This window comes from Lonchura striata, chromosome 1, assembly GCF_050655825.1.
Source record: "Lonchura striata isolate lonStrDom1 chromosome 1, ASM5065582v1, whole genome shotgun sequence".
In the NCBI taxonomy this organism is placed as follows: Eukaryota; Metazoa; Chordata; class Aves; order Passeriformes; family Estrildidae; genus Lonchura; species Lonchura striata.
Genome location: NC_140703.1, coordinates 93,150,502 through 93,171,317, shown reverse-complemented (window position 1 = coordinate 93,171,317; position 20,816 = coordinate 93,150,502). Strand labels below are relative to the sequence as shown.

The window sequence follows — 20,816 nt, the reverse complement described above, 5'->3', positions numbered from 1 at the left end:
AGCAAATTTATATTATTTCAGGATCCATACAAGTAAAACTTAAAATACATGGGGAATGTCAAGCTTTTAAATGTCTATGTTGAGGTAGCACTTGACATATTCATCACACTAAAAAATGCTTCCCCCCTCACACATGGAATCTACGCTTTCACTTACGAATTATGCCAGTTAGAGGGTAAAATAAAACCCAACTGTCAAAGACAACAAAAAATAAATGTCTTGTTTGTTTTAAAAACAATTTTAAAACCCCAAAACTAAAATCTCATCAGCCTGGACAAAGTAATATTTTACCACCTACAAACAAACAAACCCATACCCAGGGTAGTAACACTTAAAATAATGGCTCCAGTGGTAGCATTCCCCCCAGAAGCAAAATAAAACAGAGTATGGATAATTTAGCTACATGAGTTATTGTTCACCCTAACAAAAATTAAACAAAATATGACCAGATTTTAAAAAATCCCACAGCCATCTGTGGGCACCTACCACTTATACTCAAGCCCATAAGTATTACTGACACAGTAAAGCTTTTGGTGTCAAACACCTCTCTATTTTTTAGAGACAGTTTGAAGAGAGTATTTAATACCAGCAAAATTATTGAGACTTAAAAAAAATTTGGAAACCATGTAAGAAGACATTACTTCCACTCTGAAGAATGGACTAACACAAGTAACAAAGGCTGATACTTATCTCTGAAGGACAAACACAAAAACAGTAACATGAAGTACTTTATAAAAGCTTGTAAGTAGTTGGGAAGGAATTTGGAATGCTTTGCTTTATTTCTTCATGAGATACTTTGAATGATCTAGAAAGCCTGTGGAAACTACCACTTAAAAGTCACATTTCATTTCAATGCACTTTATAACACTGGCAGCCTTGGCCATTCTGGGAAAGGAGCCACACACAGTTCCTGGTATTTCAGTCCTGGACATGAACCAGGCCATTTACAGTGCTCTTGGGGTCACTGGGAACAGTTCCACTGGGCAAGCCAAGTATCTGAAGAGTACTTGCATGGCTAAGATGCAATACTCAACAACACACTGTTGACAATGGAGGAAATGGGTTCTGCTTGCTGACCACAAGCTTCTGATGCTGATGGGATATGTAGCCTTTAATGTGACCCTGGCAGAAGGAGAAAAAAGCAGTATTAGTACTTAGAGCTGGTAACAATCCCTACAACCCAAGCAGACACCTACAAGCTAACCATAGCAAAGCTGTTTATGCTCACTCACCACTGCACTACTGTACTTAAATATCCATCAGGGTCCAGTTTAGGTAACTGGGTCACCTTGGAGAACAAGCACAAAGTTGTCTGTGTACCAAAAATGTTGTCAGACTCAGAGCGTCTTGCCAGGGCCCCCCATGGGTCTGCTGACACTTCCTCCAAGAGACAGAGCTCTACAGAAGTGTTTCTAAATTCACTCTTGTTCAATTTAAAAATAGGATTTTAATCAATTAGCATTCTATAGCTAATAAACTGACATAGTACTTCCTTTTCAGCATAGTGTTTTTAACAGTGAAAGAAATCTCCCAGTGACCTAGACCACATCAAATAATGCTTCAGAAACAGAGTACTGTTAGTTTTCTTGCTGACACTACAATGATGCTTCACAACCTCTGATTTAATACAAATACTTAGATTTCAAGCTTTTATCCAATTCATAAGCAGTTGAGATTCACGTAGAGTAAAACAGAACCAAAGAACTCTGGCTCTATTTTTTTCTAATTTGAGAAGACCAAGAGTCTCTTACTTCAAATGCACAACAAATCTTTTTGGTGCCACTTGAAAGGTTTATATCTTTAAATCAATGTTTCTGCATATATAGAAATGTCAGTATTGAATTTGTAATATGAAATTCAACTTCAATTTTAACTGATTCCTGCAAAAAAAGGCAGGAACTAGAGGAAGTCCTCAGGGCAAATGAAAACATTTCACTCTGAGAACAAGTCTCTCAAAAAAAAACACAAGAAAACCTGGGATTACTGATGTATTTTTTGTCATAAACCATTATTCTCTATCTAAAATTTTTCAATGTTGGAAGTCTGGAAGCACCAGACAACGAGTGGTCAGAACTTACCAAATATATGAGGTTAGCTAAAATACACTGGACTTCATCAATATCAACATCATCTACTTGCATGAACTTCAGAGCAATCAGAAAAGCATCTAGAGATAGCTGATGAGTTTTGAGTAGTAAATATCTGAAAGAAACAACAGGAAAATGTGTTATTGAGAAATGATCACTTAAAAATTCTGTTTCTTAGAAAAACAGCCTTTCTACAATAAATTCAGCTTAACATGAAGTCAGCTCTCTCAGAGAGAACTAAGGAGCATATACAATCCTACCCCAGTCCCAGGTGAAGCCATATTGAATCTGCTTTTGCAAAAATGTAGGTTTTGTTATGCTCACACTTTCTTGAAGAGATTCCTGTATGTGATGATTTTCAGCTTCTCAAGGATAAGAAAGATTCCACATCGAATAAAGAAGGTCTCATGCTTTGTCAGAGCATCATTCAGAAGGAGAAGATTTCCTTCACTGCAAGAAAAAAGAAATTAAAAAGTGAGAAGGCCTCACACCAATGATAAAAGAAAGTATGACTTGGTAGGAGTATGCCTCTCCTGCCTTCCTCAATCACCCCAAAGAAACACTTTTTACTCAATACTTTTTAAACACAAAGCAGAAAAGCAAGCATCATACCTCACAGACTTTGTTACTTCAGCAAACTGCATAAGGTCATACTTTTTTAAGAGCTGAACTGTTGGCATATGGCCCTGAAAAAATAAACAGTGTCCAAGTTTTCCAGGGTAAAGTTAAATGCATTTCTACAGTCTAGTAAAATCTAGTAAAAAAAAAAAAAATCTAGCTATAAAAAAAATTTGTTAAGAGAAAAAAAGAACCTTTAATCACTTTTTTTTTTTTTGTACAGACTAAGAAGTGAATAAAAGCATTTGCAAGACAATCCCCTTATCCCTCTCAAACACCTCACAGCATAACTCACAATAACTACTGATTTATCATGATTTAGGGATGATTAATACTTAATGTTAGGGAACAACTATCAAATTTGTAGAATCAAGATCCTGTGACATGAGGCCTTGGCAAATTCAAATTTTATGTCACGGTTATATCATCTAATCTACAAACAGAAGAACTGCAGGACTCGTAAGCATTTCCAAAGGAATATGAGCAGTGCTTCAGCCTTGTCAAGTGTTACCTCAGTCTTTAACAATTTTTTTCTTCTCTATGCCTCCAAGCAGAAATAAAAATGTTCTCTCAAAAAATAAATACCACTACCATGCCCCCTCCTCCCCACAAAAAAAGGAAGAGAAAGGTTAAAATTAAAGAAACAAAATTAATTCTTATTGATACATCAATTAAGACGGAACCGTCTCCAGAAACAAAAAGAAACTGTCTTTTATCCCCTGCGCAGCAAAGATCAGAAGGCACACTGACTTGGTCAGACTTTAAATTTAGTTGCATCATGCTATGCTGTTGCTAACCCCTTCCCTGGATGAAGGATTAACTGAGGTCCAAACTGAGCTGCAGGTTTACTGAGAGCTGTTAGGAACAAAAAAAACAACACACAAGCTATTTTAGTAGTTTGAAGTTAGTGTTCATGTTTGGGCTCTGATTTAAAAAAAGCAAATTTAAATACAATGACCTTTATCTAGTTTCTTTAATGACTAGTGTACATAAAACTGCTTTTACAAAAGCCACAGTTATTCGAGGCACTAACAGACCAACCAGTTTAAGGCCCACAGTCAGGACTGGGACAAAGCTTTTAGGAAGACTGTTAATAAGTTTTCCTTTATCAACCCTACCACTGATTGTTCTGAAAAAGCCACTAAGAAAGTCAACAAATCAAACAAGGGAAACAGAAGCCTTTTACCATACCCACTATACTCCCCCTTTACCCACTTGATACACCAAAGGATTGGGAAGGGAGCACTGAAAGGAAAAAGCAGGAAAGTCATAAACAGGTCGGGGGAAGATGGAAAATGGCAACTCTAAATAGGCAGGTGATAACATTCTACATGGGTAACTCTGGGAACAGGGCCAGAACAGGAAACTCTAAAATCTACTTCCTGTCCCTGCAGTGACAATTAATTAATACTCAGCATAATCCACTAATTCAGGGATACACAGATGTTAGCACAGCACATGGGAAAGGACAGGAACAAGAAACATGTGCTTAATTCTTTTAAGAACAGAAATATGAAATTATCAAATAATCAAGTCTTCATTGACTTTTCAGAACCAAAATGCTCTGGCTCATGACCCTTCTGACACAGTCTTGAATGGGAAAATGTATGACGTAGAAATAAAAAAGCCAAAGACAGGCTGTAGTTGTGGCAAACCCCTCTCAACAGTCTTCAGCCATCTGTTTGCACACCCTTCTTTCTTCCACCAGGTGAAAGAGGCAGACAAATTCTGCTTCTAGTGAATCCACACCTTCCCTGGATTTTGTGTGCAGTTGATCAGCAAAGAAGCACTCTGCTACAAGACAGAAGTCACACCATTGAGTGCTTCTCCAAAGAATTCAAATACTTCATTAAAGTAGTAAGAGCAGGTTACACCCTTAGGAAGGGTGAGAGAAAGGTAGGGGGAAAGGAGGACCAAGTTGGTTTTGTTTGGGGGTAGGGTTTTTATGTTTGGCTGTGTTATTCCCCCCCATCTCCTTTCCTATATTGCTATAAATGACAATTCAACACTTTTTGCCCTCGTATAACAAGGTGTTCATACGCTGGCTCTTACAGTGGTAAAATAGCCTCTGAATTCCACTAAGGAAAATCCAAGAAAATACTGAGCATCAGTTTTACAGCCTGCATGTGTACCCCCTTCCCCTTATTTAGGAAAGTAGAACCTACTCACCAGCAACATTTTTACTGGCAGCAGGTAGATCAAAATCATTCTTTTGTTCTTCTGGCTTGATCGATGACAGTGCTCAAAGGCAAATGACAGATACTCTTCAGCTGCAAGCATGAGTAATGTGAATCAACGACAAAAATGGGTTAAAGCTGTAACCCAAATTCTGTGCTCAATGTCCATCTGTCTTGAACACATAACATTTGAATTTGTATAAAAAAGAATTGTGGCACTCAAAATATATAAAGAAAAATTGAAGATTCACACAAAATACACAATATGACCAGAAAGGTAAGTTCTCCTTCAAAAATTCAAAAGAAAACTTGTCAAGAGCTTGATGTCAGACATTACAGTTAAAGTAATATTGGAACTTTCAGCTCATTTCAGTAATATTATTGTGCTCCTATTACAGAAGCAGAGAAATCTGAAGAAGTGCTGATAATACAATCTATTTCCTAAATTCAGATTAGGTTCTTCAAGAGATAAAAGCTGAATGCAATGCCCACATCTCTTGAGTTGCAGAAATGTGCCAGTGAGACCGCACAGCATAACAGTGTGAAAATCTCTCAGCAGCTTCCATCAATTGAGAAAAAATGTTAAGTCTGAAAGGCAGCACACACTATTTGGAGTAATAGCCAGCTCCAGAACAGATGATGGTCAAGGGATTCAGTTAGTGATGAAGCTGTACACCTTAGCTCTAGAAGCATTTCTGTTAGTGAAATCTATTAGAAATCTAGGAAATGCAGTTGTACATATTCCAAAATCAATGAATCAAGAAACTACAGTTTGCTACGCTGCAGTTTGCTGAAGATTTCCTACATGCCACACAGCAACTTGAAGAGTTGAAGGCTCCTCTGCAAAACTTTTACAAACCTATTGTTTTGGATCCTAACACATTTTGTAATGAACACACATAATGCATAAGACTGTAGGGAACTTCACTGACAAATATTTTAAAGTTGGGCATACACTACAATTAGAAGTGTCATGTAACCTCATCTCTGTTTCAAGTCAGCCTGTGGGCATTGGACGTTTCAGCATGACTTCTCCTTTGATCAGTGCAATTCTGAGTCACACACACACAACTTCAGCAAGACTTTAAACATGCCTTACAGGCACACAGTACCTTGCTTAAAGTCACTGTCAAACATGGCCTTGCGTCCAACATAGTATTTGTATGTAACTCTCTGTGCCATACTATACTCATCCTTCAGATTTGAGCTGTCAATTGCTCTAATTAAGGGCTTACAGAGATGGAGCTTGTTGATCTGTTAAAAAAAATAGCATTTTAATCAGTGTAGATAGATGTTATTATATAAAAGCATGGTGGGTTTGACTTAGAATATTAAATACAAAGCACAGCTTACCAGACTTGAACCCTACCTTAAAATAAATCTTAAACAGCTGATTCACAAGAAACAACATGCCCCACTTTTTTGAGTCTTCGATGCCTGCTCGACTGTCATAAGGAAAAAGAAAAAACTTGCTAGTACTTAACATTGTAAGAAAATAATGACTTTTTCCTCACAGTAAATTCATTCCATAGATATTAACTACATAGCATTCTTAAGGTAAACATAGGTGCAGCTCTGCTATATATTTTCTCAACATAATGAAAAGATGTCATGCAGAATACTATTCATCTGCATCAGGGTCCTCATTCCAGTCTGGAGATAACACACACAGCAGTGGCTCATAATACTTGACATGAAAGAAAGACACAGAAAATAGCATTTTTTCCACTTCAGAAGTGTTAAAATTGCTAACATTGGAAACCAGAGCCACCTCTTTTCTATCTAATTTAGTCTAATAGAGCAAACATCACAACTAACAAGGCACAGATCACCTTTCCTGAGAAACAGGGACATAATCAGTCCCTCCAAACCATACCTGCTAGGAATGCTAAACCTGAAGTGAAGGCTCTCCCTCTGTAGTTAATAGTCAAGAGAGAACAAACTATAAATGAGAAGAGACAAGCCTCAGAAGTGCTCATTCTAAGACCCATATATGGTCTAAGTAAGTGGGAAAATCTAAAGCAAAGTTCATTAAGTTCTCAGTAATTTACTACTGCAAGTCCAACAGAGGATCTTTTCACTTACGTGTCACTGGCACAGACTCGAAAGCAGCCCATCAGCAGCTCTGCTGCTTTTTCCAACATGTCACCAACTTTGCTCTTCCCTTTCTTTACAAGCTGTTGATCTGCCTAGCAAAAAAATGATATGCAATTCTGCATCATAGTTCACTGGGCTACAAAGTTTAGTTTTTTAATTTAGCATTTTATAAAGTATTATAGCAAGAGATCTGTGATGGCTGCTATGTCCCAAATCTAGAAGGCAGTCAAGTTCCCAGAACAAAAGAAAACACTCGCAGAGACTCCTGGACACGTACCAAGCCCAGTGTAGAGAAGGACAGTCCTTGGAAAATAGCACTGATCACTATTACCTTTAGTATCACTCAGCTTAATGCAGGTCTCAGAAACCTAACTTCAGGTTATTGGAGCACTAACACTTCAACTCAAGCTTACAAAGACCAAGAGCCTGGAAAAAATTAGGGAGTTTGAGTCTTAGAATTTATAATTTTGTTTCTCTCCACAGCCACAAAGACTAGATTTTATTTCTAGACCATATTCAACAGTTTCCAGTAACACATTGCTGGGACCTGAGACTTCCAGAAGAGAAAACATACATTACAGCAGCAAGAGAAAAAAAAAAATAAATCAGCTGTAAACATATGGAAAAGATCCATACACTGACTAATGCATAACTTCAACAGAAAAAAAAAATAGCAATTAGATGTTTATTACTTGCTTTCTAAAAAGTTTTATTATAGTGTTTGCAGTCTCACTAGCTAAAACATAAAACATCCTGCTGCAGAAGTCTTCTCTGAAACCGGATCCTCTGAATAAACTAAGGTTAGAAGATAGAGTTCAAACACTTCCAGCATGACTGATTCAACACTACCTCTTCTCACGCATCTCACAGATATGAATTTCCCTCATTCAAACTGAGACTTGTTGCAGAACAGTCACACACACAAAAAATACTCCCTGTGCAAGCACTCCACATGTGGTTTTGTGGGCAAGTGGGCATGAGAATGATGAGGGGATGAACACTGAAAATACTGGATATTGCCAAACCCTAACCTCACTTAAACTAGCTTCAACTCTTCAGGTGAAGCGAGTATGAACAAAATTACAACTCTGCCACTTACCCTGGCCTAGAAGTTCTCAATAGATCCCTACACCAGCTACTTCAACTCACCAGCCTGAGAAAAATAATGTAAATGGCATGTCGGCAGTTGGCATGTTGGGCTCACCAAGGGCTCCAAAGAGCATCAGAAGTGGTGCACACTTCTGGAAAAGGGGAGCAGAAAGTTCCCTCTTCAGATGTGGTAAATGGTTAGATCAACTTGGTTGTCTATGATACCTCCAATTTCCACCAAATCCCAGAGATAACATGGAAACGGTGATTTATGCCACATGCTACTCAATAAAGAAACTATTTATCCCTTCATAAGTTCTAAGCAACTGCTGGGGATTGCATTTAGGTCCTCAGAACTCCTCTAGTTCCATCTGCAAATAGTAGGTGGACAGATTTAGCAACCTCATTTTTCAATACAACTGGATAAATTTAGCATGTCAACAAAATCCTAAACAATTAGTTAAACAGAACTGAGCAAAGTTAGACTGTGTAATAAACTCTGTAAAAATATTTCTATTGTGGAAATACCAAACAGATAAAAGTAATGAGGCTGTTAATCAGATCTACTTACATTATTAGCAAAAATTCGAAGATCAAGGGCTACAGAATACATAATAGGTAAGGCCCTGGAAAAGAAAATCATAGTATACTTAGTAGATGCAAATCAAACATAAATGAGACATGAGAAACAAGCAATTTTTTTTGTCAGTTGGTCATACAATTAGAAAAGTATATATTATTTTTCTAATGAAGAAGGATGCACTTCTTAGAAGGACAGTTCTTCAAGATCTCAGCATTTCAGAAATCCTACACTACAATAATTACTTCTAAAGTCTTTTTTACTGTGGCTTTAATAAAATTCCACTTCTCTTTGAACAAATCCTTCATGTATTTAAATATGGACTGCCCTATGTAATAAAGCTCAGATGTTTAGTTTGCACGATTTGGACATGAAAACTCAACCAGGCAACAAAGCCAATTAGGCTTGATTTTAGCATCACTGGGGATAAATAAAACTATAGGGCTAATTTTAGTTTGACTCCGATTGTATTATACTAGGAAAAGATCAGTCTATTTTCTAGTAGCTTTCTACCATGTACTCACCAATTTTCTTCTTTATGTGCCTGAAATGCTCGCAGGAAAGATGTATCATATTTAGGAAAATTTGAAATGCCATGAAATGAAGCACAGATTTGAGAAACAGCTGTTCAGTAGTACAATATATGACTTCATGAAAGACCATCAAAACACCATCAAGAAGCTGAGAAGCTGAGCTGCAGTATGGAAGAATGTGAGCACAGCCATGCACTCCTTTGAGTGGCAGCAGCAGTAAGAAACACTGGCTAGAGATAAGATAAAAGCTTCTCTATCATTATCTTCCCTGTCAGCCAAGTACAAACTGCAAGGTACTACAATGATTTGAGACTTTCCTATATTCTGGGAGAAATTAATATTCTATTTTAGAACCAAGTAAAACATTGTTTCTTAGCCCTATAGAAAGCTGGAAGAAGAATGTATCTGGATTTCCTTGCTTAGAAGCTTAAACAACTATTAGATTTTTAAAAACCTTAAAGAGAACTTATTCTACAAGAAGTTAACCTGAAAATAATATGCAAGATTTATGGAAAAGGATATTGGACAATAACTGTTTGGCATTTGTATGCTTCTATGAAGTCATGGTTTGCAACAGCATAAGTACACCTGTCAAAGAAAAGGTACATTAGTACATCAGAAAATATACATAAATGAAATATTTATTTTTGTGTCCTACCAGGCATGAAGTTTTACATTTTATTTAAGGCACTAAGGAATACTAGACGCAGTCCTAAAAAACTAGTACAAGTATTTTAATAGAGCACTAAACTTGATAATTGTAAAAAACAGATCCTAGAGATGAATAGGTATTTGTTTTATATAAACTAATGCTTATTGAAACTGTCACTAAGATTAAATTTAAACAACACAAGATTGTTGAGAGACTAGATGCAGAAAATTATTTAGTAAAAGACTCATAGAATTACTTAGATGCTAAACTCCCTTAAGAGAACTTTTATTATTAAAATTGCCTTTTAAAAATATTTATTTCCCTTATTTATTTCACTCTAAATTCTTGTGCAGCTATTAGGCAGAGGGGAAAGAGCAAGCAGTGCCAATGGCCATACACAGATGACAGCCAGGTACATAGAGCAAACTTTATGTGGAGAGAAGAAAGAAAGTCTCCATTTCCTGCAATTCTAGCATTATTTATAAGAGTAATAAATACCAAGTTTTCAGGTGTAAGCCCTTTAAAACACGAAAGTAAACTTAAGGCTATCCCTCCCCATCCCTGCTATACACCTCACAACTGACTTTACATTCTGGGCCCATCTTTACCTCAAGTGGGCTGCAAACATTTCATCATATGGTGACTCCAAAACTTGTTGACACTTCTCCTCTGGAGATGGAAGCTAAGTGTAGAAAAAAAATCAATAAAACATTAAAGGAACATCCAATGCACCAGAAACAGAACATCACATGCATATTTTGTCATGGCAGTTCTCACAGATTTGCCAGGGTTGGAAGGGACCTCTAGTATGCATCTACCAGAACTTTAAATTACATTACCAATCATATCCAGAGTAATAAATTGCTGGTGTGCATTCTGTCTCCAGAACCTGAACAAAGTCAGCCTTAAATAAAAGCATCCAAAACACACAAACACCAGGCCCTTACTACCCACTGCTTTTTTGTCTATAGTGCCTTCCACGGTGCTATGTTAATTACTAATGCAGACCTGGTCAGAAAGGACATTCAAAACTGTATCTATCCAGAAAAAAATCAAAATAGGACACAAAGAGCCAACCAGAAAACAAAAATTATAAATAGTAAGCCTTGTAAGAAGGGACGCAAACTTACATGGGGATCCTACCTCAGCCTGTGAAACAGATTTCTGAGGTTTCTCTCCAACGGAAAGGAACCCACATATACAGCTAGGAAAACTGAAAGTAAAACAAAAGATCAAAATACAGATCCTCACCTGTAGCCTTGGGTTTGCAACATGTGGATGTTTAAATGATACTAATTCTGCACAAAAGGTACCATCTCTGGTCTCAATGGCTTCTTGTACCTACAAAATAAACAGTCACATTACAGAATAAAATCCAGCAACAAGCACACAACATATTTACACAACTACAGAAGCCACCACCTAGTTACTGCTGTTTATACATATTAATATCAAAACAAATGTGAGTTTTTAAAGGCTTAAAACTGAATAAATAATTTTGTATTTCCAACACACCTGTTGTTCAAAAAGGTCTCAGGAAGAAGGTAGAGAACACCATTGTGTTTTTTTTTCTTAATTTGTAGGATGCAAGCACATGTATGTACATGGGTTTAGCATTGTAAAACAGCAGTTGGGAGCCAGATTTGGTTAAGCTTTTTAAAATTCCAGTTCGACTTATAGGCATCAAACACAGATGCAAAGATGCAATTTTTGAGAAAAGCTTTAAAATGAAGACAGGAAGATTTAACATAGAAATATAATTTCAAAGGCAATGTCTGATATTAGACTGATATTTTATATGTATCAATTGCTTTTGAAACTTGCCAAGACTGTAAATTTTATATTCTGTGGAAGAATGGTTTAATCCTGCTTTCTGCTAACAATAACTCCTTGTAAAAACAGTCCGCTTGAACAGGTTATTGTGACATCAAGATGGAAATGTACTCAGTTATGGAGGTAGTTTCAGGTATTACTTCTTAAGAGTTTCCTTCCTGTTCCTTGTGCTTTGTCAAATTTTTTGTCCCAATATGAAAAAAGGTATCTTTTTGATGTATGGAATACTCATACCAAATGGGAAAAAAACCCATAGAATAAAATAGCAACAAAAGAGGGGAAAAAGCAACAGTTTAAACTCTTCCAGAAATTTGTGTCTAGCTTTTACTTCAGGAAAAAGAAGAGCTAATTTTACATTTGCAAGATACTTTTTCATATTGAAGATCCAATGGAGTGTCAACCAAACAAGATGTAGACTTTTCAGAGCAGACCTCAGAGGAAATCTCTGTCCTGGGAGATCTCAGATGCTCCAAACAATTACTTTCTTTTTGCGCCTTAACAAATGCCAGATGACGTAAGATGGTAACAGTGACGAGAAGACGATGGTCCTGCAAGGACCATCCAGAGTGGAGACACAAGAAGCTTGTCCCTGGCAGCTCCATCCCGCCGGAGTGCCTGCGGCTCCGCTGCTGCAGACGTGCTCCATGCCGGAGGTGTGTGCCCGGCTTTGTGGCGCCTGCGAGCCTGTTCCTGGAGTCCTGGGCACGCACACACACCCTCCGTGGCGGTTCGTACACATAAATCACCTCCGAAACCTCCACGCTTTTCAGGCATCCTACAGGATGCCTATATTTTATATAGGGTGTACATCCTTGGCACTCAGTCGGTGTGTGCTTCACGCACACTGAAGAAATGTATTTCCCCACCACATCACTCATCCTACATTTATTTCTTAACCGAGGCACCATACTTACAGCAAACAAAAACACACCCGCATATACTCAAACAGGGCCCACAGAGTAATTAAAAAAACAATAACAAAAGCTTGCTTACTTGCTGCAAGTACTGGTTTATGGTGATGTGCGCCATTGAAGGGTCCGGAGCTGAGGCGGAACTCCCGGCACTCCCCCCGCGCTTCCGGATCCCGGCGCGCGCGAGGCCGGCGGGAACGGCCCCGAGCGTCACGTGACAGCCCCCACCGGCCTATGCCCCGCCCACCGCGGGCCCGGGGCGTGGCCTCACTCGGGCAGCCAATAGGAGCGAGCGTGGGCGGGGCAGGGGGCGCGCGCCGGCGGCAAACCGCGTGCGCTGGCGCTGAGGGGTGGCGGGTGCTGTGACTGCCACCAGCGCTGCCTCTGGTACCCGCGGCTTGGACAGCAGGCGGGCGGTGCGCTCCGTGTGGCCGGACACTCCAGTGACTGCCCCAGGAGGGCTATGGAGGCTCGCCTCCCAGTGCTCCAGCGTTGCCCACGGGGAGCGCTGGCGAGAGGTCGCCGGTGAACTTGGGTCGAAAAAGTTGAATTGAGCATTAAACTTCCAAGCAGGTTGACTCCTAAAGGCGCTGGCGCCAGGGAGATGTGTGAGACAAGGACGTGCTCCATGTTCGTGCAGGCTGGGCTCGGTTGGGTTTGGCAGGTGCCGGTGAGCAGGGCGCGGGCGGCCTCTGGGGATGGCGGCTTTTGTGGGCGGCAAGAGCGGCTGCTCTGGCTTGCGTTCGGCCGCCCTTCGGCGGGTACCAGCAAACAGGGCAAGCAGGGACACCGAGGGGCCGCTGCCGCCGGCGGCAGGCTGCCCCGGCCCGGGAGCCATCTTGTGAGCGGGGCTGGCGCTGCCCGAGCGCCGCGGGCCGCCCGGACTCGGGAGCGGACTCGAACCCGGGCCCGCCCCGAGCCGGCCGCGGGGGCCGGCGGAGGCGGGCGGGCGGCTACCGGTGCCTTCCCCCGGCGGCACTTGGCAGCCGCCCGCGGGCAGTGGGGGAGGGCAGCTGGGTGGCGGCGGCGGGGGAGGAGGAGGGGAGCGGAGGCGGGGACCAGCCGGCCCCGGCCCGGCCCAGCCCAGCGCGTTGCCCCGGCCGGACACGGCGCCCGGGGCGGAGATGGCGGACGAGCCGCAGAAGAAGTCGCACTTGTCGGCCTTGGTGGGACACACGAACGGGCTCACCAAGCCCGCCTCGCTGACCGCCAGCCGCTCTGCGGGAGGGGGAGGAGGAGGCGCGACCGCCTCCTCCAAGAAACTCGTGATCAAGAACTTCAGAGGTGGGTACGGGGCAGGCCGGGCCCTCTGTCCTGGCAGGTGCGCTCGGCCCGATCTTTGTTTACCGCGGCCGCTCCCCGCCCCGTGCCCGGGCCCCGCCGCCGTCACCCGCCCGCCGCCCTGTGGGCGAGGGGAGGCGGCGGCGGGGCTGATAACGCCGCCGGGCTGACAGCGCTGCCGGCACCGTGCCCGTGTAAGGGCTCCCGGGGACACGCGTGGGGCGCCGTGCGCGGGGGCAGCGGCCGTCGGGAGCGGGCAGAAAGCCACCTTAGTGTCAGCGCTGATTAAAGCCAGGCGAGGGTGGTTGCCTCGCTAAAAGTAACACGGGCGTCAGACACAGCGGCCGGGGGGTGAAGCGCGTCGTGCAAAGGCTCGGGTGGAATTAGTGACCCCTCTGAGTGTGCCAGACTTACAATGCCGAGAGCACAGTGGCTTGGCAGAACTTGATGGAGCGGCAGGGAGAGAGAAATTGCTGCAGGCTCTCGTTGGGTGGCCGTTTTCAAACTACCTGTGTCTTACTTCACAGAAAGACCCAAATTACCTGATAATTATACTCAGGACACCTGGCAGAAACTTAATGAAGCGGTGGGAGCCATACAGAGTAGTATTTCTATTAAATACAACCTTGAAGAGCTCTACCAGGTAAGCTACATAAGGTGTTGGTTTCGTTTTTTACAATTAAACTGCTTTGGCACACATTCAACATAATGTATTTTGATTTCTTAAAAGCTGATTGAATACTCTGCTACATACTTTGTAATCAGTTTTTGTATGTATCAGTTCCTCGGAAAGTTACCAGGATCTGGGCCCATGAAAAAGCAGTTTCTGTTGGGAGGCACAGAAAGCTATTCCTGGGCAGGGCTGAGATCTAAGTCTTAGTATCTTCAATACTCTGCCCACTCAGCATGCTGAAAACAGGATGTTACTCTAACAGGGTTATGAATTATTTTCGTGCGTGCTCTGGTCTCTTGTAAATAGTAATGTTGAAGTATTTGTTATTATTGCATTATAATATTACACTTGTATACCTTTTGGGGAATTAAAAAGCAATCTTGATTGAGCAGGCAACAAATTGTCACTTTATCCACATTTCAGATTACTGTTACATTTTCATAAAAATCAAGATCTTAGTTTTTTGGTTCAAGTGATGAAAAAGCATTTCTGGAACACCTGCACTACTGGAGCAGAGGCTAGGGAGGTTAAAAGAGATGGACTCCTAAGCCATTTCTTTACTTTCTCCAGTTATATGTGGTTTAGTTCTATGTTATTTCAGATGTATGTGCTTTGAGGTATTTAGCTGAAGTAGCAGCTTTCTAGAAAGAGCATGCTATAAAAGAGTACTGATGCACTAAATTGTGCTATATAACATAAGTTCATTATGACTTTTCCGTGGGTGCAGTGTTTGATCTGCAGGTTAATGTCCTTGCCGGTCCAGGACTGAAAATATTATTATGCACTCCTAAAATTTTCTAAATGTTTAGTTGAGGTGCAAAGGGTGGACTGTGAGGGAGGAGAATGCCAGTAGTCCATACTGGGTCCCTGTTCAAAAAGATCAGAATGGGTTTCAGAACTGGCTATACTTACCCCTTTAGTTAGGGTATGTAATATATAGGTCTAAAATAGCTGATTATGTAAATGTGTATTAGCTTAAAATAATTATTCCCTTTAAATATAAAACTTGACTATAATATATCTATTAATAATCACAGATTTGCAAAGTTTGAATGACATAATGCCTTTTATTGTTTTAAATTTGGCATTTGAAAACAACTGCTTTTTCATGTCTAGCAAAAAAAAAAAAAAACAAAAAAAAAAAAACCAAAAACCAGCCCACAGATGCTTTGAGTGTTACCTAACTTGTTTTCAGAGGATCAGAAATGAGATTATAGTAATATGTCTATGAAATCACTAGGGAACGTGCTTGAGTTTTGGCAGAAGAGGAGAGATATTTCAGATAAACTGTGAAGGGAGAACTGTACTTCTTGCTTTTTCTCTTTGTTTGCTTATTTGTAAAAACTGTGCAAGGCTGGTCAAATAATCCTTAGCACAGCAAATCGGGAAGATTTCTGCACAGTGGGTGGTGATGCTCGGTGTGCCTCTGCATAGACAGGTTTTACTGTCCTGCCAGAGGAATAAAAGATGAGGTTCAGCATCCATTGGAAACCTGATCTGTATTTACAGATCATTTTAACTGCCTGTTGGTGAGCATCGAGTCATCCGCAAGGGAAAATATCTCTGGCTGCATCAGTTCTTACTATCAGGCCTTTGTGGTGGTTTTTGGGGTTTTTTTGAGTCTTTATCTGACATTATAGGGGGAAGTGAGAGGCCTTCTAGAGTTCAGTGCACTCAGTGGGTTGGTGTACCAGCCTACAGTTGAACCTTCTGATTTATTTATTTAATTTGGCACAGTGGCTGAGAAGAAACTGAAGAACAGTGATGAGGCTGTGTGGGAAGCCTGAAGGATACTCCTTTCCAGGCATTAGAGGCAGCATGGAATCAGGCGTGGAGGTGCTTGGCAGAAATGTAGTCAGTGAGCGATGGGAGGGTGGCAGCCAGTTTTTTGTGACTAAAATAGAAATGATGTCTGGGATTGGTGGTAGATTGCACAGATTTTGATAGAAGTAGCTTACACTTGCTGGGATAGAGAAAGTGGGGCAGTACAAAGAATTGCAGAATGAAGAGTGAGTGATAAAAATAATGGAAAAAGAAAATTACCTTTGCAGCGAGGTCTTAAATAACGTGAAGTGGTGCAGTACTGCCCTTCTGGAGGGCATAGAACAGGACAGTTTAGTGGCAAAGGAAATACAGTAGAGCAATGAAGGAAGAAATTATGAGAGTCCTGACCAGATTTATAGTTGGATGGGTGGATAGGAATGGCTGTAACATTATCTGCAAAGTGACTGAATACTGTTTGTTGCAAGTTATCATTTTACTTACCTTAAGACAGAATGAAAAATATTATAGGCACTGTGTTATACTTTTGTTTGTTTGCATGCTTTAATGTTGTATCAAAATTGTGGAGGCCATTTTAATATACATTTAAATAAAATTAGATTAGGCAAGTTAGAATCTTCTGGAGCAGAGGAGAACATTCTTGGGCCAGTTTTAGTTGCCCAGGTGACACAGTGCTTTAAATCCTTAGCAGAGTCCTGTGCAACATTGCCTCATAATATAACAGCAATTGATACTAATATAGTGACCACCAGAACACTTGGTTTTGGGCAGAATTGGCCTCCTTAGTTAACTGAGGATAAATACTCAGCTAAATCCTATGAACTCCCAATAAATAAGTTCAAGTCTTTATGTAATGTTAGTGTGGGGTTGGTTATGGGGATTTTGTTATAGTTTGGGGTTTTTCTCAATCATTTTTCCCCCTCAGTTTATGTACCTTAGCATGAGTGTGTGAATCAGTGGAAATACTTAGGAAGAAATAAGTTGATAAAAAGACAGGAAAGTAGCTATACTCATTCACCATTTAGACAGACTAGTTGAAATGTCTAACTTAGAGTTATAAAGAAATTAAAATATTTGTTATGGTTGTGTTCCTGCCCCAAAAAAGCACTTGTGTACATACTGAAGGGTGCACAAAATGGACTTTCTGGAGGAGTTCTACTGCTGAGCAGTACTGAAGGAGGCAGAATTCTGGTAGTGTTTAACAATAGATCTTGTATGTGACACAAAATCCAGCAGAATAAGAGGGGACCAAAATCAGGAAGGATTCCTGAAGTCTTAATTTTTTGACATAACTTTGTTTCGATGTTTTGGTTTTATGCACAGCTTGAACATATAACACTGATTTTTTTTTTTTTTTTTTGGTCAGCCTTAATTACATAGACGCAAAAATTTAGGTTCTTTTTTTGTCTCATTCATAATCCTTTTTTGGTTTTTAGGCTGTTGAAAATCTCTGTTCCTACAAAGTCTCTGCTACACTGTACAAACAGCTGCGACAAGTCTGTGAAGAACATGTGAAAGCACAAATCCTTCAGTTTAGAGAATATCCTTTTGTCATGCACAGAAGTGTTAGAATGGTTAGTTTAAATAATTTTTTTTAAACAAGACTTTGCAAAAAATGCACCAGTAATTGTCAATGTGTTAGAAGTTCTTTGACTGCTTACATGTTTTTCTATCAATCATAAGCAACTTTAGTCATTTGGGTGGATAATTTTTGTGTATTGATGTGTAGCATCCTAGTAAGAATTTACTTTTTTTAATAAGGATGCAAATTTTACACTAAATCTAGAAAATGTCAATAGCATTATGAGATTTCTCAGCAGGTATGAATTTCTGTGACAGGTGAGTAGTTGGGATGCTTATGGCATCAAAAGCTTAAAAAAAAATCAGTGATTATCAACAACAGTAAAAAAGTTTTCAAACTTAGTGCACCTGTTTGACCAAAAATAACTACTGGTCAACAGTGATGTATCACAGAGGCATTCAACAAGCCTTCTTATGTGTACCTTGGGAGGTTCTTGGAAGAGAGCTTGAAGTTTGAGAGATCATTTGGCTGTCTTGGGATGCATTGAAGGATGAAGTTTTATGGTAAATTTCCTGATGGTTTACTGAAGTTACATTGCTGGAGTTTTCTTCTGGCTGAATGGGTCACAGAAGTGCCTGTAGATCTTTTGTGGACACCTGGCTGTAGCCAGCCCTGTTTCCTGAATCCAGTCAAGTTTTGTGTGCTGCAAAGGTGCTTTATATCATAGTTGTCTTTTGTATAATAGCCATGGGCTTGCACTTGCTGGAGCAGCAGATGAATAGTCTGTGTCCACCTTGCTGTCCACAGATTCCTAGAAAATGCCTTAGCCAACAGATGATGGATGGCGGGTGCCATATTGAGCAGATAATACGCCACTGTAGTGCTGGCATTGTTTCCCAGCTCTCTATGGATTTTTTTAGCAGAAAATGATAGAATAAAGTAGAAAAGATAGGATAAAGTAGAAAGAAACAAGGGACCAGGGCCCAGAACAAACCTCCTTTCCAGGTGAATGCTTTAAATGTGCTTTGGATTGTGACTCTCAGTTTCTTGGTTCACTGCATTCCCCAGGTAGGTGCCTACACTCAGAATAATTTGGGGTTTTTAATGGTACATAGCACCAGTATGGGTTTGGGCTGTGTGGTTTTGGTTTTTGTTGGTGGTTTGGTTTTTTGGGTTTGTTTTTTTTTTAGTCCCATTTATGACATCTGGCTTCTATATGGCACATTAGTACAGCAGTCTTTAACATATGTGGTCTTTGAGAACCAAATCTTAGTCTTCTTTAAAGCACTGTACAACCACCTTTTGGATTCCTGCTTTTTCAGACTTTAGATGATGTTATAAAAATGTTTTAGAACTAATGTTTTCAAATTTTGCTTTCACCTTGCCCTCCTGACAGGGTGATGGTGGATTGGAGAGTTGAAAATTTAGTATTTTCCAGGTGTAGCACTTTGTATCTGAAGGACATGAGATCAGATTAATCAGATTTGGCCAGAATGAGTTGGAAATTATGATAATGTGTGGGAGAGGAAGGTATAGTCTCATTTAGATTTACTTGTGAGACACATAAGAATTGCATTATTTGTAAAGAGCATTTGGATCTGTTGTGTAATGAAGAAAACTCTGTAGATTACTTAGGGTGACCTGGAGATGTGTATGAAAAGAGTGGTGTTTGGATTTGTTGAGGATTATTTAGAACTGTGACTGCTTTTAAGAGATTAGGGTCACTCCTGTTGTACTCAGTGTGAACTCATTAAATAAACAAAATAACCTCCATCCCTCTCACCTCAGTTGGTGACAAGCGTGTGTTTGATGTTGGTGGGATTTCTTGTTTAAATCTATATTAAGGTTGCACAGTACAGCCACTAGATGGTATTACTGAAGAGCTGGGAGTGTTATTCCTTGAAAACACAGGGAGGCCTTCTGGAGAGCTGCCAGCCACTGTGCTGGGCAGCTCTGCAATTAACGGTTTATCCCTGGCAGGCACAGTAGCATTGGAATATCCATGGAACAACTTTGCCTAATGGCTGGCAAAGATCATCTCCAGAATCTGGCCTCTAAAGATACTGGCAAACTAGTTTTCCTTAATGGATGCTGTACAGATTCTCTGGATAGTCTTTTATTTTTAAAGAAGATAAATAAATGCTGGCAAGATCATTGCAGACAAATGGTAAGTTGAATGTTTGTTCAGAGTACATATCCTTGAGGTGTGAAATCTGGCTAAAATTAGTTTGTTGTAGTTTTAGCTTGGGACTGCACTGCATCTCCTCCTCCAAGTTTTAGCATTGCTTTTCACTTTCCCCTTTGCTGGCTGAGGGAACTTCTGTTGTTGAAATGTAGGTTCTGTTAACTCTGACTTTCATAGGTTCATTTAAGGATTGGACATCAGAAACTCAGAAATATATTGACACCTTTTTTTCTTTAGGTGGAAAGAAAAAACTAACCAAGAAATGCTGAAGATGTTTGCTGTTTATAATTTTAAGTAATTGGAGAGTCTTTGCTTTTAGATGGCTTCAAGAACTAGGCTAACTTGTGAATTTTTTTTCAAAACAGAGTTTATTATCCTAAGCTAAGAAACAGAAAGGATAAAGAACTGAAACTTGCTTTTTATCTGCCTTTTTTGTCTTCTACCTCCACAATGATTTATGTTACAGATAAAACTCCTCTATGAAAAATGTCCCTTTAAGAAGCCGTCATTACAATTCCAAACTAACATTTTACAATGAGTTTTTATTGCATTATCACTTAGCTTTGCCTGCAGATGCCCCATATGGTTGAATTTCTATTTCCATTCCTCAAATCCACTGTTCTTTCTTTTCCTGTGAGGTTTGGGCAGAGGTATATGATTTTTATCTGAATTAGAAATAGAAGGTTGTAGGTGTTATTTGAATTCAGCAGTCTAATTAAAACAGAGTTGAAGATACTGCCTTGAAAATGTAGTTAGTATGAAACTGTATTTTCATAAAATGGAATTTGCTGTGAAC

At 40.1% G+C, this 20,816-nt stretch overlaps 2 protein-coding genes across 5 annotated transcripts in view; one reads left to right on the top strand and one right to left on the bottom strand.

The window, feature by feature from the left end:
- Positions 1-749: 749 nt before the first annotated feature.
- On the bottom strand, positions 750-12,736 carry PCID2 (PCI domain containing 2). The gene is made up of 14 exons (XM_021545552.4): positions 12,660-12,736; positions 11,085-11,174; positions 10,442-10,515; positions 9,704-9,769; positions 9,173-9,214; positions 8,640-8,694; positions 6,968-7,071; positions 6,252-6,327; positions 5,995-6,136; positions 4,875-4,975; positions 2,700-2,773; positions 2,412-2,537; positions 2,079-2,202; positions 750-1,122 (listed from the first exon to the last, which is right to left on the bottom strand). Exons 1-14 carry the CDS (start codon positions 12,693-12,695, stop codon positions 1,030-1,032), a joined length of 1,203 nt encoding a protein of 400 aa, XP_021401227.1. The 5' UTR covers positions 12,696-12,736; the 3' UTR covers positions 750-1,029.
- A 922-nt stretch (positions 12,737-13,658) lies between these two features.
- CUL4A (cullin 4A) overlaps positions 13,659-20,816 on the top strand; it is a 33,963-nt gene continuing 26,805 nt past the window's right edge. The window contains exons 1-4 of one of the 4 annotated variants that reach the window (XM_085558790.1): positions 13,659-13,861; positions 14,386-14,501; positions 17,750-17,854; positions 19,934-20,002. In XM_085558790.1, coding sequence (XP_085414916.1) covers positions 13,702-13,861; positions 14,386-14,501; positions 17,750-17,854; positions 19,934-20,002 — 450 coding nt within the window. In that variant the 5' untranslated portion in view covers positions 13,659-13,701. Of the gene's footprint in view, positions 13,862-14,385; positions 14,502-17,749; positions 17,888-19,933; positions 20,003-20,816 lie in introns of all 4 variants that reach the window. The other 3 variants (XM_077781568.2, XM_085558780.1, XM_085558796.1) reach the window with 3 other exon arrangements.

What these genes read in the sequence shown, in the direction of transcription:
- PCID2 (XM_021545552.4), bottom strand. Translation starts at nt 12,695, where the DNA reads ATGGCGCACATCACCATAAACCAGTACTTGCAGCAA. An exon ending in CGAGTCTGTGCCAGTGACAC is followed by an intron (nt 6,328 to 6,967) that starts GTAAGTGAAAAG and finishes TCCTTATGACAG; the next exon opens with TCGAGCAGGCATCGAAGACT. An exon ending in TGCCAGTAAAAATGTTGCTG is followed by an intron (nt 2,774 to 4,874) that starts GTGAGTAGGTTC and finishes TTATTTTTTCAG; the next exon opens with GGCCATATGCCAACAGTTCA.